A 27,281-nucleotide genomic window follows, 5' to 3' on the forward strand; every position below is an offset into this window, starting at 1 on the left:
CCGCGTCACAGTGTCAAGGCGAGAAAGTGCAGAATCACTGGAAATTAAATGTGTATGCACCCGACTTCACAATTCATATTGGATTAAGGGATTGGACACACTTCATATTCAGTCCCTTAGCAATCCGCTATGCAAAACTGGTATATCTGGTGTGGCCGTGTTCATTTGAATTGGGTCACCAAGAAGTAATTTTAGGTTTTTGTTCATTTTTTATCAGTATATATATTTTTTAATTAATTAATAGTAGTATTTAATAAAATAATGTTAATAACTATTTATAATGTTAATAATAGTAGTATTTAATAAAATAAGGTTAATAGTCATTTCATTGTTTAAATCAATTTTAGCTAATTTCTATGATTTTCTTGATATCTTGGCCTGGCACCCTATGTGTGTTGAAAAGGCCTTTCCTTCATGTGCACTGGTGCCTGTGAAGGATGCGGGATTTGGCTTATCAGTTACAAGGGGAAATCAGAACTTCAACGGTCATTCAGATCATTGAGGAAGGACGCGATTGGCGTCTCGGTCTAGTGACTGGTTGAAGGCAGGATTAAACATGGATTAGTAGTAAACACTGTAGCAGGATTAAACATGGAGTAGTAAACACTGCCCAGTCCATCATCGGCTCTGACCTCCCTTCCATCGAGGGGAACTATCGCAGTCGCTGCCTCAAAAAGGCTGGCAATATCATCAAGGACCCACACCATCCTGGCCATACACTCATCTCCCTGCTACCTTCACGTAGAAGGTACAGGAGCCTGAAGACTGCAATGACCAGGTTCACGAATAACTACTTCCCCACAGCCATCAGGCTATTAAACTTGGCTCGGCAAAACTCTGAACATCAATAGCCCATTATCTGTTATTTGCACTTTATCAGTTTATTTATTCCTGTGTGTATATATTTGTATAATGGTATATGGACACACTGATCTGTTTTTGTAGTCAACGCCTACTATGTTCTGTTGTGCTGAAGCAAAGCAAGAATTTCATTGTCCTATCAGGGACACATGCCAATAAACTCACTTGACTTGATTGATGAATAGGATGGAACTGCATTAAAGAACCTTGGGTTAGAGGCCACATGAGAACCTCAGGGCTCAATCTGAAGCAGGTTACTAACACTGGGCTCCAATAATGACGAAGGCCACGTCTACATTGTGAAGTTATGTTTATGTTACCTACATTGTATGTAAAGCGTATAAGCATAACACAAAGTACTGGAGTAACTATGTAGGTCTGCCAGCATCTTTAGAGGACATGGATAGGTGGCGTTTTGGATTGGAATCTTCTTCAGACTGATTGTAGTAGGGGCTGGACACATAAGGATGTTTGAAACAAAATAATGGAGGCAAAGTCCAGGTGTCAACTACACACTGTGGATTTTATTAGGCATGTCCTGGCCCACTGTGCACTTGCAAGACAAACATTGTTTAGGTTTTTTGGGTCTTGTTTCAAAGAACTGTACAACACAAGAACAGGCCCTTCGGCCCACAACATCTGTGCCCTAGACAATGTAAGACCGAATCATATCTGCCTGCACATAATCCATATACATCCATTCCCTGCATATCCATGTGCCTATCTAAACATGTCTTAAATGCCACTATTATATCTGCCTTAACCAATACCCCCGGCAGCACATCACAGGCACTCACCACCCCTTGTGTAAAAAAAGCCTTGCCCTGCAAATCTCCTTTATACTTTGGCCCACTCATCTTAAAGCCAGCTCTCTAGCATTTGATTTCTCCATCCTCTAAAAAAAGTTCTGACTGTCTACCCTATCCTATCTATGCCTTCTTTACCACTCTATCTACTTGCGATGCCACTTTCAGGGAGTTACTATACTAAGTGTAGACCTGTTGCGTCTGCTCCCCATTACAAGATTCCACGACTCACCCGCTCCCCCAACGCAATATTGCACCACTCACGCATAGCCCCCAACTGCGCAGGTGCGGCTCATTTCTCTTCATCCCCCAGCACTCCCTCCTCATCCTCTTCACCCTCCCTCTTCAATCCCTAGAGAGGGAGAGGGGGTAGAGAGGGAGGGGTGGTAGAGAGGGAGGAGGAGGGGGTAGAGAGGGAGAGGGAAGGGGGGTAGAGAGGGAGAGGGGCAGAGAGAGAAAGGGAGAGGGGTAGAGAGAGAAAGGGAGAGGGTAGAGGTAGAGGGGTAGAGTGGGGGGAGGGTAGAGAGTGAGGGGGGTTGAGAGGGTGGGATTGAGGGTAGATAGGGAGGGGGCATCTCCCTTCTCCACCCCTCCCCATCTCCCTCTTCCACAACCCCCCCTCCCCTGCTATCACCCCACTCCCCACCCCATCTCCTCCTCATTTCCCCCATCCTCCTCCCCTCACTCCCATTCCTTGCCCCGGGACCCACCCAGGTCATAGAGCAGCGCCAGGGCCTGGAACTCGGCCTGGTTCATGTACTCGGGCCGGCCTTGGCTGTAGACTCCATCTGTCAGCTCTGCCGCCGCTTGGGCTCGAGTGCAGGACTTCATCTCCGTGCTTGTCCCGTCTAGGCTTGCGAGTGCATTGTCATGTCAGTCGGGTTGCTTTTTGGAAATAGGAGCCTTTTGGACACGGACACGGACACGGACACACACAAACGTATGTGTGTATATATACACACTGAATTTTTTTCTCTCTCTCATTTATCATATTGTTTACAGTGTACTATATTACATGTTCTGTTGTGCTGCAGCAAGTAAGAATTTCTATCTGGGACATATGACTCTTGGTTAGGCTGCATCTAGAGTATTGCTTGCAGATTTGGTTGCCCCATTACAGGAAGGATGTGGAAGCTTTGGAAAGTACAATGGAGGTCTACCAGAATGCTGCCTAGATTAGGGGATGTTAGATATAGGGAAAGGTTGGACAGACTTGGAAATACTAGAGGACATTGCCTTAAAGTGAGTGGGATAAAGTTTAAAGGACATGTGCAGGGAAAGTTTTTTTACACAGAGGATGAGGAGTTCCTGGAACACACAGCCATGAGTGGTGGTGGCAGGTATGATAATGCCATTTAAGAGACTTTTGAATAGGTACATGGATATGCAGGGAATAAAGAGGGATATGAATTATGTTCAGGCAGATAAGTGTTGGATTCGACAGACATTGAGGGCTGAAGGGCTTGTACCAGTGCTGTACTTTTCTATGTTCTATGCTTGTTTTGGAAAGTAGATGTCAAGGGAAATGGGGAAGGCACACCTATAAACGTTACCATTGCAGATGTACTGATCACATCTTAATGAATAAAAATGGTACAAGGTGCATGACAGAAAAGCTATCAAATAAAAATTAATATTGAATGGTTAAAGGTGTTTAATGGAGATAAGTACAAGGTATTACATTTGTGAAGTCGAACCTGGGCAGGACCTTCACAATGAATCGTAGGACCCCAAGATGTGTTTTGGAGCAGAGGGATCTAGAAGTACAGGTAGATAGTTCTCTGAAAGTGGCATCACAGAAAGCGAGGCTGGTAAAGAAGACTTTTGGCACATTAGCTTTCATCGGCCACAATAATAGAAATTAAGATATTATGTTGCAGTTGTACATGACGTTGGTGAGGCTGTGTTTGGAGTATTGCGTTCATAGAAACATGTAAACATAGAAAAAAGGTGCAGGAGTAGGCCGTTTGGCCAGCACCGCCTTTTAATATGATCATGGCTGATCATCCAAAATCAGATCCTGCTTTTTCCCCATATCCTCTATGGACCTCCTAAAATGAAACTACTTACATTTGCTTGGACTAAACTCCATCTGCCATTTCTGTACCTGATCAATATCCTGCTCTATACTTTGACTGCCTTCCACACAGTTCGTGAGCTCAGCAATCTTGGTGTCATTTGCAAACTTACTAACGAGTCATCTACTGTAACGTTCAAGTCATTTATGTTTATCACACAGCAGAGAACCCAGTACAGCCCAGCACACACTCCACTGCTCACAGACTTGCAACCTGAATATTGTCCTTCCACCACAACCCTCTGTCTTGTATCAGTAAGTTCTGAATCTATATGACCAAGTCACTCTTAATTCCGTACATTGTAATCTTCTGGATCATCCTGCTATGGGGGACTTTATCAAATGCCTTTCTAAAAATCATGTAGACAACATCCACCACCGTACCCTCATCAACCACTTTTGTCATCTTCTCACAAAACTCCATCAAATTTGTAAAACACAGCCTGCAGTGTACAAAGTCATGCCGACTCTTCCCAATTAACACATTCTTTACCAAATGGGAGTAAATCCTATCCGCAAGAATCCTCTCCAATAGCTTCCCAACCACTGATGTGAGACTCACCAGCCTATAATTCTCTGGATTTCCCCTACTTCCTTTCTTAAATATAGGACCAACATTAGCTATTCTCCAGTCTACCGAGACCTTACATTGAAAAAAACACACTTCAGTCCATCAGCTTCAACATATTCCTTCAACTCTCCCTGTCTGTCCTTCCTTTGAGACTTACTGGTCCTAACCTCCACCTTTTTATCATCCTGACCAACTACGCTGACCTACTAGGCTGGTCCAACCCCCCTGTCTCTCCAGCTTAAACTCTCCTTAGTAGCAGTAGTGAAACTTCCTGTATGAATATGCAACCCATCATTCAAATGCTAAAGTGGGGCAACACTCAGTTCTAGGTCTTTGAGTTTATCTCGACTGCAGATTTCCTCATTTTGAATAGTGCTAAAATTGACTCTCTTAGTCACCTTTATTATATCTGTAACATTAATCTTTATGTCTTTTCAACTGACCAGTGTTGTAATATTCTTTGTTCCAGCACTATAAAAACTAATGTCTTACTATGGCACTCATAAATAACATATATTCCAACTTAACTATGACATGTTTACCTTTACTGGTATATATTAAAACATTGTAAACTTCATATTAAACTTGCATTCCAACGTGGAAGCATCTTATCTTTTCTTATTTAGTTCAAATATCAAGAGAGGTTGAGCATTTTTGCTAGGTATTCTCTGCCTCAAAACTAAATATAGTTGTGTTCCCATCAGAAAAACACACTTCATTCGTCAGTTTTAAAGTGACAGTAGTGTGAAATGAGGAAGATTAGGTTAGTAAGCATTTCGTATGTCAAGTAATGTATTTTAAGAAGTGAACCCACGCATGCATTTCAACTGCATCTGCCTAGCATAAACAGATGGTTCTTTTGTTCCACGCAGCTGATGCCTCCTTGCTTCACTCACGTGAAGACTAAATATCCACAAAATTTACATTATCATGGAATTTTTTTTTAAAGAATGTATGAAAATATTTTACATGTTGACAACCATCCCTTATGCATTTTATCTCATAAAGAGCAATTTTATGCTTGTGGGAATGAGGGTAACAATAACCACAGATTATTGTTTGCTGAAATTGGCCCTCAAGGTGAAACGCAGCATCTAACATAAAGCTTAACAGTGAATGTACTACACAGATACACTCAAAATACAGAGGGAATGTACAAATATCGAGCTTGGATATGCATTGATAATGCTGAATTCAAACTTTAATTCTATAATGCAATTGTATATAGATACATGAGATTCTAGTTTGCAAAACTATGTCTTTGTCCAGAATAATTTAGACAGTCACATTTGTATCTCAAAAAGAGATGCAACAATGAGAATAGAACACAGCCCCTCATCCTATATGCTAAATGCAAACCAAGGAAGTTCAAGGACTAGTCATATCAACACCTCCAACTTAACTATGACACGTTTACCAGAAAACTGTAATCAGCCTTCCCCAGCAACTTGCTGTAATTGGTTTCAACTGCACAAAGGAATATGGAAGACCACTTATTCTCTTCTGCAATTTAACAAAATCCTAATTGATCTGTGGCCTAACTCCCTACACCTGACTGAGACATGAAAGACTGGAGATGCTAGAGGCTGTAAATTCTGAGGCAAGGTTTAGTCCCAAAACGTCATCTGTCAGTTGCTGTAATCATCCGCTGAGTAACTCCAGCACTTTGTGTTTTTTGTTGCTATATAAATGGAAATTGTTGTTGCAACCACATTGCACATTAATCTGGTGTATCATCTAATGTTTGATATGCTGATTTCAATTAATTTGACATTGAACAGCCGATTTTAATGGAGAGGCAATTTTTGCACGTTAATGCACTGTTTCTGGCACTTTAACTGACATCTATAAAATCTATTATTCTTATTCTTAAATCTATAAAATATGTTTACAATACAATCTCAATTTCAGTTGCCTCAGATACCAGATTAGTTCAAATGAAAATCTCGTGCACAAATTATTAAAATTAAATAAGGTCACATTTGCCTATATTTTCTCCTTAAGGTCCCTCATCGGATACACTGTTGCAGTTTACACCTTGCGTAACAAAACGGGCAATCGAGTGTTCACACAAATCATTGGAATTGATGAAAGCCTGCTACCTTGCACGTTTACTTTTGGATGCAGTTCATTTTGCTTTTTAACTACAAATATTCAAAAGGAAAAAGTGATAAAGCAGAAGACCATTACACAGGCATACCTTCAGCCCCAGGCAGCTTATAGAATGCTAAATGGATAATGATGGAACATTTCTGGCCGGCGTGTTATCTAGGAATGTTAAATGCTTTATGCATAACCCACGTGGAAGATTTTAAGGTAAAATAATCTATGGAATTTTATGTAATTTTATGGAAAACAGGCGTATTCTTCACTTTTCGATTGACAATCCATTATTTATTTAAAGCAATTTCTGGAAATAATCAAATGAAACAATCTCGGTCATCATCAGCGCTATCTTAGAAACAAGTTTTAGGGTAGGTTGCAAACTTGGGTACAAAGTGCTACAATATTTCACCCACATATTCATAAGTTTCTATCATTAAAAAAGTAAGAACCCAGCATAAAGAGGAGTTATAGCACACAAGATCTGATGTTTTCAAGCCCTTCATTTTTGTGTATCGTGTAATCAATCCCATCATACAACCTCCTCATCAAATTCATGGAGTTCTGCAATAAACTTCTTCAGTCTTCATTATGAGATTTCTCAAATTCAACGGTGCAAATATTTAATATTTCCAACATCTCCAGCATCAAGATGTGGCTTTACAAGTTGTCAACTGATTTGGAGGTATAGAAATTACAAATTATGCCCAACTGTAAACATGTTATTTTTGATAACCATATCAAAGCACACATTCTGAAAGTTGTTAACAGCTGATTTGTGCAATTTTAATTGAACTCACTTTATTTCAGGAGGGGTTATTTCCCTAAACCTTTAGTCAGTGAAATAAAATTCAGATCTCAAATTATTTGAGATGTTTTTAAATTAATAATAATAATAATAATAATAATAATAATAATAATAATAATAATAATAATAATAATTAACTTTATTTATAAAGCGCTTTAAACAACCGCAGTTGCCACAAAGTGCTGTACATGAGAACTCATGGACAAAAAGTTATTACAAACCATTAAAAACCGTAAAACGAACGACTAAAAACAGTAAAAATTAAAAGACATTAAAAGCACTAAGAACAGGAGCAATGTCTCAGCCAGTGTCGAAAGCCAGAGAATAAAAATGAGTTTTTAGGGAGGATTTGAAGATGGACAGTGAGGGGGCCTGTCTGATGTGCAACGGCAAGGTGTTCCAAAGTGCCGGAGCAGCAACAGAAAAGGCTCTATCCCCTCTGAGCTTCCGCTTAGACCGTGGTACCTCAAGGAGCAGCTGATCAGCTGACCTGAGGCACCAGGCAGGAGCATATAGGTGGAGCAGCTCAGAGAGGTAAGGCGGGGCGAGCCCATTCAACGATTTGAAAACAAATAAAATAATTTTAAAATGAACTCGAAAGTGCACTGGGAGCCAGTGAAGGGAGGCCAAAATTGGAGTAATGTGCTCCCTCTTTCAAGTTCCGGTCAAAAGGCGAGCGGCAGCATTTTGAACCAGCTGGAGACGAGCCAATGAAGCTCGTGCGACTCCAGAGTGGAGTGCGTTACAGTAATCCAGCCTAGATGTAATAAAGGCATGGATTACTGTTTCAAAATGCTGCCGCTCGAGGATGGGCTTCACCTTTGCCAGCTTCCTTAGGTGAAAGAAGCTGGACTTAACCACCGCGCCTATTTGTTTATCTAGTTTAAAATCACCGTCCATCCTAAAACCCAGGTTTAAAACTGTTGGCTTTACGGACAATGCCATTATGTATTAACCTGTACAGAAATTAAAGGTAAGGTAGAGCACAGCCTGTCAGATGATGCTTTTTAGCTCATCAGCTGCTGAGTGACTAAACCTCAGCAGGAACTCAATTTAGTGGACTGCCTGAATGATGTTATACTGTCCTGTACAATACTGACAGACAGTTTGATACCAGATGGCAAATCCCTTGGAGTCCTGTCAGCTTTAGGCTTTCTCCAATTGACATTTTCCCTTTAGTAGTATTGATTTAGTTAGTAAATAAAAGGAACACAGCAAGTTTCATGATAGCAGAGCCACTTGTATTCAGTGGCACGATGCCAGTGAATCAGCATGTACTCGGGTTGCTATGCAATGTTCATTTATTGCCAGGAAACAAGCTGGTGGTAGGAATATAAAGGTCAACACAAAGACAAATACCTGGGCAGATTCAATATGTTTCAAATAGTAGAATTGCTGCCACCAAAGTACAATGCCAGCATGGACACCAGTGAAGACATTTTGTAAATTAGGTCGGGTCTGGTCCAGCCTATTTGTAAAATAGTTTTGTATAAACAAATCTGAACCTACATCGAGCATAAACCAGTCCTGTGGTAATTCTGGAGGAGTTATTGCACATATCTTGTCTGCACCATTTGCCTTCCAATTGTCTCGTTTTGTCATGTATTAACTTTGTATCAACTCAACCCAGGGGAGCTGCTCATCCAGAATGAACAAAAGGATTCTTCCGGTCATTACCTCATTCCTTTCTGTGAGTCTTACTGTGTGAACATTTGTTGCCAACAAATATATTATTTTAATTAAAATTACTTCAATTGTTCAACAGCACTTTGAAAAGTTATGAAACTTGCTTTATACATGCAAATCCTTCTATATTAGAAATTCCCAAGTTTTCATTTGAGGTTTTGCTTATGTTGTTCTGACAATAATATTTGGAAACCAACGATGCAACTTTACAATCAACGATGCATATACCCCCTCCAAAACACTCCCCTTCATTGTTTCTTTCTTCAAACATAAACATTTTGATTTAAGTAACCAGTTCAACAAAACAAATGATAATTTCCAGATACAAGAGGCTGCAGATGCTGGAGTCCACGGAACTGCCTTTTTCAAAGTGATAATTAAATGTGTACATTAACTTCTTCAATGTATTCTGATATTTATATGGGTTACAATGCACTTATAAGTTTTGACATACCATCAATGAAAGATTGTAACAACCAGCATGACGGCATGCAGTTTGTAAACTTTTTAATGATAAATTCGACATCTATGTATGATGAAAATTGCTGGGATGCAGATAGAGAATTTCCTAAAGGGAAGTCGCATGTTTTTTTTCCTGCAGCACAAAATTTCCCAAATGTGGTGCAAAACACACAAGGTCCACTTGCCATGAAATTTACAATCTCACTTGGTCTAAATGATGACAGTACTCATCTACTCACAGAAACAAAAAGGTTTCATTAATCTTGTTTCTCTTGAAACTTTACTATTTAAAGAGACAACACTTATAAGGTCGTAAGAAATAGGAGTAGAATTAGGCATGACCTAATCAAGTCTACACCGCCATTCAATTATGACTGATCTATCTCTGCCTCCTAACCCCATTCTCCTGCCTTCCCCCCCCATAACCTCTGACACCTGAACTAATCACAAATCTTAATCCCCATTCTGCATCCTCATGTACATCCTTTGCCTCTTGCAATCTAAAATGCAACCTCATACATATATGCTTTGCCTGCTTTTCTCTGGCAGGTCATATTTAGCGTCTCTCTCAGCTTCCAAGCTTCAGAATCACTCCAGGCATCCTGGAATGCAGTTTGCTGCTCATTGCTATGTTTAGGAGCTCACCCAAACTCCGTAATCAAGGGAGGAAAAATGTTATCCAATTTCTGTGGAATGAGACACAAAATTAACATTTCAGGTTGAAGGATCTTCAACCTGAACCATTCACTCAGTTTCTCTTTTCACAGATGCTGAGTAACTTGCTGCACGTTTCTAGAAATTTCTATAACAAAAATTAAGTTGATTGATGTTATCTACACAACATTGTGCGCAAATAAAACAAGAAGGGCTCCCCCCATCTCCAATCAACCCAGCACATCTCTGTTGCAGTCCCTCTGTCACGTGTATATCCTTTCTTACAAAGAGTATAGACTTTTATGCTAAATAATCCAGGTACTATCTCAACGAAACATAAAAAAATTGCAATAAGATAATTTTACTCATTTTACCAATCCTTGTGGGCAGCATACTATTTGCCTTCCAAACTGCTTGCTGTACCTATATGTAGCTGACAATGGGCTGTGTACTTGTTCACCCCCCCAAGTTACAAAACAATACTAGCACAAATCCTAAACGTTCACCACTGGGGCAAGTAATGAAGTAAAATTGATTTCACCTGACTGCGAAGAGTGAAAGAATAATAACTGCTGAATGAGGAAAAGTACTTACAGATCAAACACTAGATAATGGTACCCTTCTTCAGATATGCTGTCATGGAGCCGGACTGAAAAAAGAAAAAAAAGACTGAATTATTTACTTGTTTACAATTGAAACGATGGCAACTATTTTATTATTCCTTTCAAAAACATTGCACATTTTAGGACATACAAACATACATTGAATGGCGGTGCAGGCTCGAAGGGCCGAATAGCCTACCCCTGCACCTATTTTCTATGTTTCTATGTTACATACAAAAACTTGGAAGGAGAATACAATAAACCCTCGCAATAATGGACCTCTTTATAATGGATTTCAGTCATAGCGGACGGATCGAATCTGTTGTAGACCGAATTTGTTGTTTATGACTACTAAGTGAATGACGCAATTCTTGGTTTAGTTTAGTTTTAGAGATACTGGTGCTGTACATTGATGTTGCTCTGGTTCTTCAACTGTCCTTACTACTGTACAATTAAAAACATTTTGAATAATTCTGAGAACTACACATTTGGATAGTGTTTTTGAAGCACTGTTGTTTAGTTTAGAGACACAGCATGGAAACACCGAGTCCGTGCTTACCTGCGAACACCCGTACACTCGTTCTATCCTAGGGACAATTCACAGTGTGTAGGATAGAACTACCGAAATGGTTCCTCTCACCCCCCCCTCCCCACCGCAAAGGTGTGGAGACCTGCAGCCCAACGGGCCTCCGTGAACTCCATGAACCCCGTAAACCACTGCCCCACAGACCAGACACTGACCCCAGGCGCCCTATGACCGTGTGTCCCCCACTGGAACATCAGCTCCACCCCACACACGAGGGACAAATCAGTGTGCAGGATAGAACCAGCAACGCCACAGAACCCCCACAACCCGCAGCAGCCAACCAACCAAACCACAAACCTGCAGGTCTCTGCAACATGGGAGGAAACCCACGCTGCCACAGGGAGCACCCAAGGTCAGGATTGAACCCGGGTCTCTGGCACTGTAAGGTAGCAAATCTACCGTGGCGCCACTGTGCTGCCCCAAGCTATTCAGCCCTTTATTGTTTATTGTGTCATGAATCCATTTACCATATCCAACAAGAGTCCAATTTATTTTTTACTCTCCTCACATCTTTATAAACGCCCCCAGATTATATCACTCAAACAAGTGGGAATTTATGGCAGCCTATTTTTGGATTCAGCCAGCACTTTGGGTTTTTTTTGCACAAGATTCCAGATGCTGACATCTCCAACCGATAAGTCCACATGCCTTTGGGATGAGGGAAGAAACGGTGCATTTGGAGGAAACCCACACAGTCACAATGATCCATATAAACTCCACACAGACGGCATCCGAGGTGAGTTTTGAACACTTTTCTCTAGCTCTGCAAGAAAGGGACACAACTAGCTCGCTATTTTGTCACCGAAAATGTACTCAGTTACAGTGTATATACATGAACTGGCAGTTCCCAGGGTTCCATTCTTAAAAATTGTGTGTAGGCTGATTTATAGGCATAAAGTACGGGAGGGGGACCTTGATGAGCAAGATGCCCCATCAAATCTGATCAATTCTGATCCCCGAATATGGCTCATCTTGGTCATTCAATGGCATTTATACAATACAATACAATACAATACAATACAATACAATACAATACAATACAATTCAATTTATTGTCATTTGGACCCCTTGAGGTCCAAACGAAATGTCGTTTCTGCAGCCATACATTACAAACAAATAGACCCAAGACACAACATAATTTACATAAACATCCATCACATTGCTGTGATGGAAGGCCAAAAAAACTTATCTCTCCACTGCACTCTCCCCCCCGATGTCAGTCAAAGTCAAAGCCCCCGGAGGGCGATGGCGAATTGTCCCGCGGCCATTAAAGCCACGCCGGGTGATGCAAGGTCGCACACCGGGTTCTAGATGTTAGAGCTCCGGCGCGCGCTCGCAGTCCCGCGGCCATTCCAAGCCACGCGGGGCGGTGCTGTAAGGCCCCGCTCCAGGAGCTCTTCAACCCCGCAACTCGGGCGGGAGAAGTCGCCGTTGCGGAAGCCCCGAAAAGCGGTCTCACTCCAGGGACCCGCGGGCTCCCGGTGCCGACGTCCGCCAGACCCGCAGTTGCAGCCACCGAATCTCCGGAGGTCGGGCCGCAGCAGCGTCCACCACAGCTCCACCCGCTCTGGACTCGGCCAGCTCCGCGACGGTGAGGTGAGTAGTCGGCACCACAGCCCTCGGTCTTCCTGTTGGAGGCCGCTCCTCGTTGCAGCCCCAACGACAACGGAGACCCGACAAAGAAAAGGTCGGGTCTCCCGTGCAAGGAGAGATTTAAAAGTTACCCCCTCCCCCCACACCACCCCCACACACATACCCCAACAAAAAATAACAAAAACTACATAAAAACATAGACATAAAATAATAAAAACGCAGACGGACTGCAGAGGCCGCTGCTGACGAAAGTCGCGCCGCCCATAGTGTCTTCTTTATGGTGCACTGGTTGAGAAATTAATTCTCCAATTAAAATCATGCACACTTCACTATACGCAGTGAACTTTTACAGTATTTCATTATGTTTAACATCACGGAGTCAGGGGATATGGAGAGAAGGCAGGAACGGGGTACTGATTGGGGATGATCAGCCATGATCACATTGAATGCCGGTGCTGGCTCGAAGGGCCGAATGGCCTACTCCTGCACCTATTGTCTATATTGACCTTTGTGTCCTAGGCCTCCTCCATTGGCAGAGCAAGGCCAAAACGCAAATTGGAGGAACAGCACCTCATATTTTGCTTGGGCAGCTTACAATATGGTGATATGAATATGTGTTTCTCTAACTTCAAGTAACCCTTGTATCCTCTTTCTCTCCGTTCCTTCCACACCCTAGTCATCGTACTAGTTTCACTATCGTGCAGCTGAGTTTTACTGTTTATATCACTCATTATCACCTTCCTCCTCAGCCAACAATGGATCATTGTGGGCTCCACCTTTCCTTGATCATTGTTGCTTTTTGCATATCTTTCATTCATTTGTATCATGTTTGTAAAAGTTGTTAATCACATTTTACACATCTTAGACAATAGACAATAGGTGCAGGAGTAGACCATTCAGCCCTTCGAGCCAGCACCGCTTACATCTTCACTGCTTCCTGTGTCTATTGAGCAGTTTTATTAATTTGCTACAATTTTTATACCCGTGTTATTAGATGCACTGACATTCTTTTTTCTTTTTTGAAACCCAGGCCTAAATGGAAACAAAATACATCATTTCAGTTTGCTGTGTAAAGGCCAGGAGATGATTTAAAACATGAGCAATCAAGGGGAAGGGCAGCAATGTGAGGATTCTCAGGAATGGAACGCACACACACAAAGAATAAATGGCTCTCTTGAATTGAATTCTCATGGTTTAGAAATTGTCTGAAGCTTGGGATTTATGATGGGAGTATTTCAGGTCAAAAAATTATCACTCAACGTTTAAGCAAATGCCTCAAAATTGTCAATTGCTCAGATGCACTCAACTGCAGATATTGAGAATCGCAATGTTCATTAAGAATCATCCTCCCAATAGGTATTTAATTGTTCAGCACCAATCATACAGAGTTGCTGCACTTTAATGGGCTTGATGATTGAAGGTTCACCTGGGTCTGTTAATACTACGCTGTTTTGTCTACTTGATATGCAAGAAGACGTTGCATGCAGTTCTTTTGTGACGCAGGTGATCACAATGCCAGAGCACAGGCCTTGTATTTTGACAAAAGCGAGTTCTATTTTGAATTTATTTCTATATGAATTAATAGATTTGACCTGCATGTGCCATCATTATCAGATAGTGGAACTTGCAGTGTGCATTTAATTTATAAACATTGCAGCTGCAGTGGAAATAAAGGCCAAAAGTGCCTCTATTATGAGCACAATACTACTGTGAATTAACTGCAGTGCCACAGAAGCAAGATGGGCTGCCTGGAATGCAAGTACTAGTTTGGCTAAAGAGCTCATCCCTGCTAGTAATTATGCAAAAGGCAGTGAGAGGTCATGCAAAAATAAAGTCTCTGGCAATTCTTTAATGGAAGCAAACCAGTTGTGGAGTATACTCTTGATTTACTGTAAGTCCAAAGAGTAATCACACAAATGTCTGACCCTTGATACCAGGTTTCTCTGTACATCTAAATCCCACAAACTACTTTTAAATCTGCATTTCTCAAGTACTGGTGGACTATTAAGGGCTTGTCCCACTTACGCGACCTTGGCTCGCAAATTACGCAACCTCGTGGTCCCTTGAGGTGTACGGGCACCATATGGCCGCACGGGGCCGGTCCCACTTAGAAGCGCGGAGTTGTGCGGGGCTGGTCCCGACATCGCTTGGGGCTCCGAAATTCTGACAGTGGCCAAAATCTTTGCGCACCAACGGCCTGTCGGCATGCAGGCGCATTGCGGTCGTATGCAGCGTCTTGACGGCGTACGCCTAGCGCATGGCGTTGCGTGATGACGTCACCGCTGGCATGATGTTGCGTGATGACGTCACCGCCCGGCGTGGCATTGCGCGATGACGTCACCGCCCGACGCCGTGCGACGCCCAAATTGAGTCGGCCCGTCTCCTGCCCAGCTGATTGGTAAGCATGACGCAAATGACGTCACGCGTGAACTCCGCTTCTGTTTGGTCACGCCAAACGCACGCAATCGCATGCAAGTGGGACAGGCCCTTTACTGCAGAAATCTAAAGTCTGATGCAATGCATCTACATGACAATGAGGATGGTGCTTCATGGCAGCAGGACTATGATTAGCCATGGGTTCACTGGGTGCTGATAGGATTCACAAGGATGTTGCTGGGTCTGGCAGGTTTAATTATGGGGGGGGGGGGGGACACTGGATAAGCTTGGACTGTTTTCCCTGGAGCAAAGGAAGTGAAGGATGAGATTTTTGAGATTTACAAGGCCATGAGTGTCATAGATGAAGTGAATGGTCACAATCTTTTTCCCAGGATAGGAGAATCTAAAACTAGAGGGCATAGATTTAAAGAGAACCTGAGGTACATTTTTCCACACAGGGGATGGATATGTGAAACAAGATGTCAGTGGAGGCAGGTCCAATTGCGACATTCAGACAAATTCAAGGGGAAAAAAAATTGCAGATGATTTTGCAGTAAGTTTGCAGATGGCACTAAAGTAACACTTTAAGTATTGTGTTCAGCTTTGAATATCCTGCTATGGGAAATAGGCTATTACATTGAAAAGAGTACAGAGAGGACATGAGGATGTTGCCAGGAATTGAGGACCTGAGCTATAGGGAGAGATTGGGCAGACTCAAGCGTTATTCCTTCGAGCGCGGGAGAATAAGGGGCGATCTTATAGAGGTGTATAAAACAATGAAGCAAAAATAAATAAGATTAATGCACAGTCTTTTTCCCAGGGTAGGAGAATCAAGAACTAACAGGAAACACAAAGCGCTGGAGTGACTCAATAGGTCAGGCAACATCCATGGGAGCCATGGATCGGTGAGATTTTGGGTCTGCGCCCTTTGCCCAAGTCTGAAGAAGTGTTCAATCTGAATCGCACCTGTCCATATCCTCCAGAGATATGGCCTGACTTACTGAGTTACTCCAGCACTTTGTTTTGCTCAAGATTCCATCACCTGCAGTGCCTTGTGTCTCCAAGAACAAAAGTGTATTGGTTCAAGGTGAAAAGGGGAAAAAATGAATAGGAAGCTGATAGGCAACCTTTTCACACAGAGGGTGGTGGGTGTATGCAACAAGCTGCCAGAGGAAGTATGTATGGCCCACCAACTGGATTGGCGGGGCCCGGACCAAAGCTTCAGCAGCAGCGGCGCAGTGCCGGATTCATCGCGGAGCGGGCGATGCCAACCTGGATCGCCGTTTTCAGCTCAGGAGTGTTGGGCCTGCTGCTTCAACATCGTAGAGCTGTGGTTTGTAGAGCTTCCAGCGCGGGCGGCGCTGACTTCGACATCGCGGAGTCCTGGGATCCCTTTGCCGAGGGCCGCCAGCGTGAATCTCCGCATAGCGCGGCCTGTGGACTTCGGAAGCCGGTAGGAAGTGGCCGATTCGGAGCTCCAAGCCGCTGAGGTTGTTCTCCCGTTCCAACGTCGGAGTTCCACCATCCCGGCGAGAGGGCCTGAACATCGGGCCACCCGTAGCGGCGACTGCGGAGGGTTCGGGAGGCCCCACCCCACGGGTGAGCATCAAAGAACAACATCAAAGAACATCAGAGGAAGATGACTGAATTTTGGTGCCTTCCCTCACAGTGGGAAACTTTGATTCTGCTGTGTGGGGATGTTTTATGTTGGAGTCTATCGTGTGTTGTGCTCTTTTTTATCCGATGGATGTATGGTGACCACATATTTCACTGTACCAATTGGTACATGTGACAAATAAATGTATCTTGTATCTTGTACCATTAAGTTAAGTAACAATATTTTACAGAGTTGCAAGTTTTGCTTCTCTCAGTGGGAGGGAAGTGATGATGGTGTCAGGGGTTATGGGGAGAAAGCAGGAGAATGGGGTTAGGAGGGAGAGATAGATCAGTCATGATTGAATGGCGTAGAATTGATGGGCCGAATGGCCTAATTCTTCTCCTGTCACTTATGAACTTATGGTGCTGGTCTGTACAACATTTCTGGGTAAGTTACATGAAGGTGAATGGATTTCAATTATCCCACGAACTGCAATGAGCTGTGCTGGTTATTAAAATAAAGGAGAAACCTGGAAAAACAGATTAAGTAGAAGTGCTCCTAGGGAGTCAAACCCAGGTGAAGAATTAATTGGTTCAAAACGTTGCAAATCAGATGTGTAAGTGTTTGTTAACAAAGTAAATACAATTAAGCTATAGGATGAAATGCAACCTGGAAGCTACAATCAGACCCAGATGATGCCATCTTGTCAAGGGACTGAAAATCTTGTCAAACCACAAAAATAAATTGCTCATAACAGACAAGTGAAAACTATTTTTCAGGAAATAGGAGGCAGGCCTCAAATTTAATAGTGCTATTTTTGTTAACAGTGATCACTACTAATGAACTCTGAAATAATTCTTATCTACAATAAATTGCACTCCCATTTATTATGCAACAAGTGCAAAGAATTTCAGCTCGGTCAATGGTCAAAGTCCGCAATGAAAACAATAGTTTTTGCTGCCATGTTTCCTGAGGAACCAAACAACTTCAATCTTATGGATGTTCAAGAGCAGGAACACTGAATTTTTACTCAAATAAAACGTAACTACATACACTTTTGTTGCTATTATTGAACACATTGATTAATAACATATGGACATACTGTTTACCCTATCTGTGCCTCTCATAATTTTTATATACATTTATAGTCTCCCCTCAACGTCCAACATTCCAGAGAAAACAATCCAAGCCTATCCAACCTCTTCTTGTAGCTGAAACCCTCTAATCCCTCTAAACCTCCTCTGCGCCCTCTCAAAAATGCATCCACATTTTTCCTGTAATAGGTTCACCCGAATTGCATGCAATACTTCAAATGCGGCCTAACAAAAGTCCCATAGAACTGCATCATGACTCCCTGCCTCTTACAGTCAGGGTTTCGGCTCTTCGGCTTCCTCGTCAAATTGGGAAACTACTGTGTAGGAAGGAACTGCAGAGGCTGGACTATGCCAAAGATAAACACAAAATGTTGGCGTCACTCAGCAGACCAGGCAGCATCTCTGGAGAGAAGGAATGGTTGAATTTTCGGGTAGGAATTCTTCAGTCTGAAAAAAGGTTCGGACCCGAAACGTCGCCTATTCCCTTTCTCCAGAGATGCTGGGAAACTAATATTCTAGATTTGAATCATCACCCGAATCTTTTTTATTAAACTAACAAATGGATGTTCAATCTTATGCATTGATAGTGAATGACCACGTTTCATGTACTGGTGAGATGAACGCTATATTAGTTGTTACCCGCACAGTCCGCACTAGTTTGCAGAGCCTCTTGTCACCATGTTCGCTCTGCGGGCCTCAACAAATTCGTTCATCTGGAAAACCCAGAGACAAAACGATGGTGTTAAGAATGGTGTTAGATTAAGGAGGGGCGGGATTACTTAAACAAACCCACAACAAAGGGGGCGGAATGTGACCTGTCACAACGAAAGGAAAAGAGAACTTTTTTTTTCCGCGTGGCAAAAGCAAGATTTGCGAGTAGTCACTCAATGGGCGAGACTTGTTTAGGACATAGTCACTTTGAACTGGGGCAGAAGAGGAGTATCAGGAACTTCTAGAGGGGGTTATTCTATTTGATTCAACATTAAAGGTTATTTACAGATGCTTTATATTAATATCAGAGGGCCCATTCGACAAATATTATGAGGATTGTACCAATAGTCTGAGCTGTAAATGCTTTGAATTTAATGCGATTACCCGTTCGTTTGATACTATTTGTTGGTGCGATCTGAGATCTCTCGCCCGTGTTTGGATTTCCTCTGATCTTTATTCATTAAAGGACGCTGTTGGGCCATCGGGCAGGTATTCTTTGGTCTGCGGCACAATTAACCTCATGTAGAACAAATCTTGTGGCCCAGTCACAGTCCTGCAGTCTTTATGATCAGTGGGAAAGCACCACGAGCGGGGGAAAGGGTTTGAGAAAAGACGATGGCAGCCTCTCCGTCAAGGTTTCAGCTTTGACTGAAGTTATTTGGTGCACGGGAGCAAACAGGAATGCATTCACTCCCCCCCCCCCCCCCCCCCCCCCCCCACATCAAACATCTGAGCAGTAATGTGAAAGGCACATAAACAAGGGAAGTGACCTGCCCTTGGAAATCTGGAAATATTGGTTGCTGGTCGTTCTATTCCAAAGGCCAAGGTGAGATTTCCAATGGTGTCTCCAGCATCAGGGGATCATTCCTGACAGGCAGACTTGGCAAACCTTTTTTTACTCACCTTTTTTTTCTCTGTCCAGCTGCCGAGTTAAGATTACCCACGAGTTAATACGGTAAACTCACGAGTCACTATGGTAAACTCATGGGCTACTACGGTATTACAACGAGTTTAAAAGTATCAACATTTTCCTTCAAGAGTATATTTGACTCGTGGAAATCTTTCAACATGTTGAAAACTTTTCACGAGGTAACACGTTTCCCAGGTACCTGCCGTTAACGTTACGAGTCGCTATGTTACGTCCACGAGCTCCGACGTTCCCGCTACGTTCATTCTACGTGATTACCGCGAGTTTGATTTGTTTTTAACTCGGGATAACTCGAGGGTGGACTTGCACCGTGGGACAGGGGTTTTATTGTATGCAACTCCTCCAATTTTGGTGTCATCAGACAATTACACACAAATCCATCACCATTTACGCCTAGGTCATATATGTAGATCGCAAACAGCAGAGGTCCCAGTACAGACCCCTGCGGAACTCCACTGGTCACACACCACCAGCCAGAATATCTATCTTCAACCACAACCCTAAATCTTCTAGGAATAAGCCAGTTCTGAATCCGACTAAGTCAAGGTGAATTCCGTACATAATAATGTTCCGGATCAGCCTACTATGAGGGAACTTTTCAAAAGCCTTACTAAAATCCATCTATGTAACATCCACCATGCTACCTTCATCAATCTCCTTTGTCAGCTCCTCAAACAATTCAATCAAGTTAGTGAGACATGACCTGCCTCATGCATAACCATGTTAGCTATCTCTAATTAGCCCATTATCTTTCAAATGGGGGTATATCCTATCTCTATGAATTCTCTCTCATAGTTTCCCTACCACTGACATGAGGCTCATCGGTCTATAGTTCCCTGGATTCTCACTAGTTCGTTTCTTAAATAAAGGAACAATATTGCCACCCTCCGGCCTTAGTTTAGAGATACAACGCGGAAACAGGCCATTGAGCCTACCGAGTCCGCACTGACCATCGAATATACAGAGACCAATTAACCTACAAACCTGCACATACTTGGAATGTGAGAAGAAACCAGAGCACTCTGAGAAACCACAGCACCCATAGTCGGGGTCAAATCTGGGTGTCTGACGTCTAAAGGCAGCAACTCAACCACTGTGCCGCCTGTGGCTAGAGAAGAAACAATGATCCTCGTCAAGGCACTCGCAATCTCCTCTCTTGCCTCTCAATAAATTGGGATAGATCTCACGAAGCCCTGGAGACTATTCCACCTTAATGTTTTTCAAGAGCCTTAGCACCATCTCCTTCTTGATGTCAAACTGCTTTAGCATCTTTGTATTCTCCATTCTGATCTCGCTGGCCTCCAAGTCCATCTCCTCAATGAATACAGGTGCAAAGTACTCGCCTAGTACCTCACCTACATCCTACGACTCCGAGCATAGATTCCCTCTATTATCTTTGCACTCTTATATGAGCACTCCTACCTTCTCCCTGGTCACCCTCTTATTTTTAACATCCATTTAAAAAGTCTTGGGATTTTCTTTAATCCGACTCCCCTTTTGGTCCTTCTATTTGCTTGCGAGTTCTTTCCTACTCGTTTTATATTCCTCATAAGCCCCATCTGATCCCACTCCAAGATGGCAGCGCTGGCTTAACAGCTGCGGCCCACCTGCAGTCCGTCTGGTTTTTTTTCTTTCTTTTTGTTCCTTTGTCATGTTTTAGTTAATTTTGTTTTATTAAGTTGTGTATGTGTGTGGGTGGGGTGGGAGAAACATGTTTTGGTCTCTTCCTTCGGGGGATGCGACTTTTATTCTGTCGTATTCCCCGTCCCTGTCTCCGTCTGCGCCGAGGCCTAATGGCGGAGCTGGCGGCCTCGGAGCTGTGGCGGCGGCAGCGGCAGCAGAGACCCGACTCGGCCCCAGAGCTGTGGCGGCAGCAGAGACCCGACTCGGCCACGGAGCTGTAGTGGCGGCGGCAGCGGCAGCTGCAGCAGCAGCGGAGACCCGACTCGGCCCCGGAGCTGTGGCAGAGGCAGCAGCGGCAGCAGAGACCCAACTCGGCCCCGGAGCTGTGGTGGCGGCAGCAGCGGCAGCGGAGACCCGACTTGGCCCCGGAGCTGTGGCGGCGACAGCGGTAGCGGAGACCCGACTCGGCCCCGGAGCTGTGGCGGAGGCAGCGGTAGCGGAGACCCGACTCGGCCCCGGAGCTGTGGCGGCGGCAGCAGCGGCAACGGAGACCCGACTCGGCCCCGGAACCGTGGCGGCGGCAGTGGAGACCCGACTCGGCCTCGGAGCTGTGGCGGCGGCAGCAGCAGCAGCGGTAGCGGAGACCCGACTCGGCCCCGGAGCTGTGGCGGCGGCAGCGGTAGCGGAGACCCGACTCGGCCTCAGAGCTGTGGCGGCAGCGGCAACGGAGACCCGACTCGGCCCCGGAACCGTGGCGGCGGCAGTGGAGACCCGACTCGGCCCCGGAACTGTGGCGGTGGCAGTGGAGACCCGACTCGGCCTCGGAGCTGTGGCGGCGGCAGCGACCACCCGCGGAGTTTGAACCGGCCCGTTCGCGGAGCACGGTTGAGCCGCGGGATTTACCATCACCCGGTGGGGTCACAACATCTGGAGCCTGGATCGCCTCGGCGCAGAGGGAGAACAAAGAGGGAAGAGACAGAGACTTTAAGATTTTGCCTTCCACCACAGTGAGGAGGTGTTTGGTGAACTCATTGTGGTGGATGTTAAATTTGTGTTGAAGGTGTGAAGGCGGATGAAGGCTGCAACATCTATCAGCTCCAATCGTCTTGGTTCCCTTGCCTTTGGAATTAGTTGATTGGTTTGTGAAGGACCATGTGCTTCTTGGAGTGCAACATCAAGTACACGTTAAACAAATGCATGCACAGGCATCTTCGTTCTGTGAGTAGCACAACACTTCTCAAGACTTTCGTCGATCGGGGAAGGGCGAAGGGAGCAGGCCACATGATAGCTGGAAGCTCCTAGTCAAGAGCCGGCACAGAATACTTGATTCAATCACTCAACTTTGGACAGAAGCAGGAAAGTTGTTCGGTAACAATACTCATGTCTGAGCAGCCATATTTAGGAAACACTCTGCTCACCCTGCGGATGGAATACGAGCGTCTACCAAAGCAAACCATCTATTCCCAGCGTACTGCGTACAGTTTTCGTCTCCTAATCCGAGGAAAGACATTCTTGCCATAGAGGGAGTACAGAGAAGGTTCACCAGACTGATTCCTGGGATGGCAGGACTTTCATATGAAGAAAGACTGGATAGACTCGGTTTGTACTCACTAGAATTTAGAAGATTGAGGGGGGAACTTATAGAAACTTACACAATACTTAAGGGGTTGGACAGGCTAGATGCAGGAAGATTATTCCCGATGTTGGGGAAGTCCAGAACTAGGGGTCACAGTTTAAGGATAAGAGGGAAGTCTTTTAGGACCGAGATGAGAAAATCATTTTTTACACAGAGAGTGGTGAATCTGTGGAATTCTCTGCCACAGAAGGTAGTTGAGGCCAGTTAATTGGCTATATTTAAGAGGGAGTTAGATGTGGCCCTTGTGGCTAAAGGGATCAGGGGGTATGGAGAGAAGGCAGGGATGGGATACTCAGTTGGATGATCAGCCATGATCATATTGAATGGCGGTGCAGGCTCGAAGGGCCGAATGGGAAAGTGGAGCTTATAATAAGAAAGTCTGAAAGGAAGGACAGGCCTGGAAGAGATTCACAAATTATCTATGCACCTATTTTCTATGTTTCTATAGAAGGCAAACGTAACAAAGACGTCTTAAAAGCCAACATGAAGAAATGTGAAATCGACATTGACAATTGGGAAGCCAATGCCAAGGACAGGAAACTCTGGCAAACCATCAACTAAGAAGGAACAGCAACCTTCGAAACCAACAGATTTGCAGAATTAGAGGACGGAAAGAGAGGCAGCAACAACCAAAGGTCAATCTGCCATTTGGAATTACCTGTCCTGAATGCCGAAGAACTTTCATAGCCAGAATTGGAATCATAAGCCACCTGAGAGTCCATAAAAACAACGGACCATAGACTGCATCCTCGGCCTCGAGGGATAGCCACGATAATTTCTTCCAGGCCTGTCCTTCCTTTCAGACTTTCTTATTATAAGCTCCACTTTCTCATCGGCTCTTCCATTGGCTGACGTGCTGCACTGGTTCCCACCCCCTTGCCATTCTAGTTTAAACCCTTCCGAACACCAAGGGGAAATTGGAGAACTGGAATCGTAGGGAAAATCAGAGACATCAGTTGGCTGGTCTGAGTAAACAAAAGGATCAAAGATAAGTAAAAGACTCATGGTAGAAGGTCCCACTCAAATCCTACATTAGTAATGGACCCAGGACTGCTTTTTAATCTCAGCTCTCCTCCATTGCATCAAATGGATCATTGGACAAAGAACACGATCGTCCCCAGAAACTGTCAGACATGCAAAATTTGCTCCTCTATGAACAATGAATATTTGTTGCCACATATCATGAAGGCGCCACATATTCTGATTGCAATCATAATGCAAATTTACGACATATATTTTTCATGCAAATTGCCGAGCTGCACAAGACATAAAGCTTCCTCTTTGCATTTCTGGCAACAGATGGCAGGTAACTATAATATGCACCAATTGCAGAACCATGAAGGAGCACTCAGTACACAGATGGATGGTCAGAGTCCCTGGTCATGCATGCTAAGCGCTCCACGAATGACACCAAAAGGTAATAGAGTAATGGAGAACAGTGAGTACTAAGAGCCACAGCACTTAAACCTCACTCACTAGGATCTTGCCTCCATCTGTAAAATTCAACCATTGCCATGTCCACAGGTTTAGTTTAGTTTAGAGATACAGCACGGAAACAGGCCCTTCGGCCCACCGGGTCCGCTCTGACCATCGATCCCCGCATATTCACACCCCAACACCCACTAGGGACAATTTTTACATTTACCAAGCCAATTAATCTACAAACCAATACGTCTTTGTAGTGTGGAAGGAAACTGAAGATCTCGGAGAAAACCCACGCAGGTCATGGGGAGAACGTACAAAAAGCACCCGTAGTCAGGATCGAAACCGGGTTTCCGGTGCTGCATTCGCTGTAAGGCAGCAACACTACCGCTGCGCCACTGTGCCTCCTTAAGCAATGGAATACTGTTCAGGCTGAGTAGAGAATCATTTCCAGGAGCACATGGCAAATTCAAACAGCAGACAACTAAATGGAAGTCTGCCTGGACCCGTTATGGGCCTAGAGGATAGAAAAATGGGGGGTATTTTCTAGCTCACAGTAGACAGGTGCACCATTGGCTATCCATTCACGAGATGGCACTGTGGAGCGTAACATTGTGGCCCATCTTTAGGAAGTCAACAATTCTCCTCCCACCACAAATTCTCAAGCAATATGCTGTGCCACAGCCAGATATCAAACTTACACAGCAAATGGTGAAATACAGCAAATAACGAGTAAAGGACAGGGATTAATAATGGTACTCCATCCGGGACATCTGCAAAACCAAATAGTGAAAGGGAACAGTCTACCAGTGCCATGGGGAATAGAGGGGGGCAATGAGATATATGGCTTCACAGTACTTTGATTCCCAAACTGAACTGGATGGAAGTCACAAAGACCAGCTATAAGATGTGAATAATTAAATAATGTACTTGTGATTTGTTCTCTGTTTTATCATGCTTCAATTACCATGAAGAAAATAATGTAATAAGTTTGCTGAGACAATAATTTGCTTTTATTATACAGTGACAATGCCAGGAAAACATTGCTCAGATTAATGAGAAAGTAATCCAGATATTTTATAGCAACGTCCAGACTGAGTAGGATATATTCCCGGTTCTTTCAAAAGTAAGGTTTCAATGAACGGCTGAATATTGTTTTGAAAAAATTATTGTAGATAACTAGTAGGAAAGAACTGCAGATGCTGGTTTAAATCGAAGGTAGACACAAAATGCTGGAGTAACTCAGCGGGACGGGCAGCATCTCTGGAGAGAAGGAATGGGTCGAGACCCTTCCTTAGACTGATGTCAGGGGAGTGGGTGGGACAGAGATGGAATGTAATCGGAGACTAAGACTGGTGGGAGAACTGGGAAGGGGAGGGGATGGAGAGAGTGGGAAAGCAAGGGCTATTTGAAGTTAGTGACTAAATTTTGATATAATTTAATGAAACACAAATTTCAAATTTTCGCTCAACTTATACCTTTGTCAATGAATCCATGCCATATTAAACTGTGTATTTAGTCTCATAGATACATTCTGTAAATGTATGGAAGGACCGTGATCCCACTTTAATACACGTACGATAACCGATTGATGGATGGTAGTTAGCACCATCTTAACAAGCTGGACATAAAACAATTTTGAAATAAAATTACTATTAAAAATACAACTGATATTTTACCAACAGCTTCTGCACCAATCATATACATGCAGATTTTTTCAGTCATGCTGCATGCACAACTTTATCTTTTTCTTCCTGCTTTGTCCATCATTGTCATTCTATATATGTATCACAAGCCTTTGTTGTATTTGAAAAAAACATATTCTTAGGATTGTATTACAATACGTCAATGGAAGTTAAAAACAAATGCAGAGCACAATGACATCTTTAAGAAAGTGAGAGAAGAAGCATAGCAAAGTACCATTGAGAGATAATTGCAGAATGCAGGAACTGGGTCGTGAAAAGCAAACTACTAACAGAGGAATAAGGGGAAAGGGAATGGACACCAGTGTGATGTCAGTAGATAAGCAATAAGGGATAAACTTTGGAAACTGCAGGACATTGTGGGGAGGAAAAAAAATTGTAGTTTATCTTAGTTGAGTTGAGTTGAGTTTTGTTTATTGTCATGTGTACCAGGGCTGCCAACATTGGGTGAGAGTTGGGAGTGAGAAATTGCAAGAGACCAAGTCTGAGGGAGCGTAGCGACCGAGGTGGGGGGAGGTTGTGGGAGGGAGGTGTCCCACCTCCCATTGGTACGGAGCTTTTGCATTTTTCAGCTTGAAATCGTGCAATCTGGTGCATACTATAACGAGTCATTTAACTTACACTTGAATGCAATATTTATGCTTTAAATTGGATGAGCTATGAATAAGGTTGGGCTAAATTACATTCCTAATTACATTCCACAGTAGAACCAGGCTCCGATCAACAGGTGCAGCACATGAATGATCTTAGTATATTAATGTATGGAAATCAGATTATAATCAAGCACTTGGCCCATGTTGACCAACCTGGGTCTCACTGCACACCTGGTACTACTCCTGACCCTGACTCCAGTTGCATACATTCTCTCATTCCTGACCCCTTACACCTTACACCTGCCCCCCTATTCTACCCTGATCATAGCTGCTTACCTGCTTAGGTTTCCAATGTTGAACACTACCATTGTCCCAGCTTTGACTGCACACCCAGTACTATTCCAGACCTTGACTCTGGATGAACACTTGGCCTTGTTCCTAGTCCCTTTGCACTGACAATATATCTGGCCCACACATAAAGTCCATATCTGACCCCCGGACTTAACCTATTACGTTCAAGTCCACAAGTGCTTATCTAATGCGGTAATCTTTTATGGGGCACCTCACGGACAAAAGTTGCTACATCCATTGGCTTCCTTGTTATCTAACATGCTAGTTACTTTGTCAAAGAAGTCATCAATTGGTTGAACACAATTTCTCATCCATAAAATTATACTCACTCAGCTGTATAAGTATTCTGTTACCATTTCCTTCATCTTCCTAACAAACTATCCTGAAGTCATTTTCACCCGCAATATTTTCAGTATTTTGCTGTCTTCCTCTTAGCTG

General features: G+C 43.6%; 1 protein-coding gene across 19 annotated transcripts in view; it reads right to left on the bottom strand.

Annotated features, from left to right (window-relative positions):
• LOC116974623 (calcium/calmodulin-dependent protein kinase type II delta chain) overlaps nucleotides 1-27,281 on the bottom strand; it is a 270,060-nt gene that overhangs the window by 121,719 nt on the left and 121,060 nt on the right. For all 19 annotated transcript variants that reach the window (XM_033023325.1, XM_033023340.1, XM_033023365.1 and 16 more), the window contains exon 4: nucleotides 10,623-10,677. In XM_033023325.1, coding sequence (XP_032879216.1) covers nucleotides 10,623-10,677 — 55 coding nt within the window. The remainder of the gene's footprint in view (nucleotides 1-10,622; nucleotides 10,678-27,281) is intronic.

The sequence above is a fragment of the Amblyraja radiata genome, chromosome 1 (genome assembly GCF_010909765.2).
Source record: "Amblyraja radiata isolate CabotCenter1 chromosome 1, sAmbRad1.1.pri, whole genome shotgun sequence".
NCBI lineage: Eukaryota > Metazoa > Chordata > Chondrichthyes > Rajiformes > Rajidae > Amblyraja > Amblyraja radiata.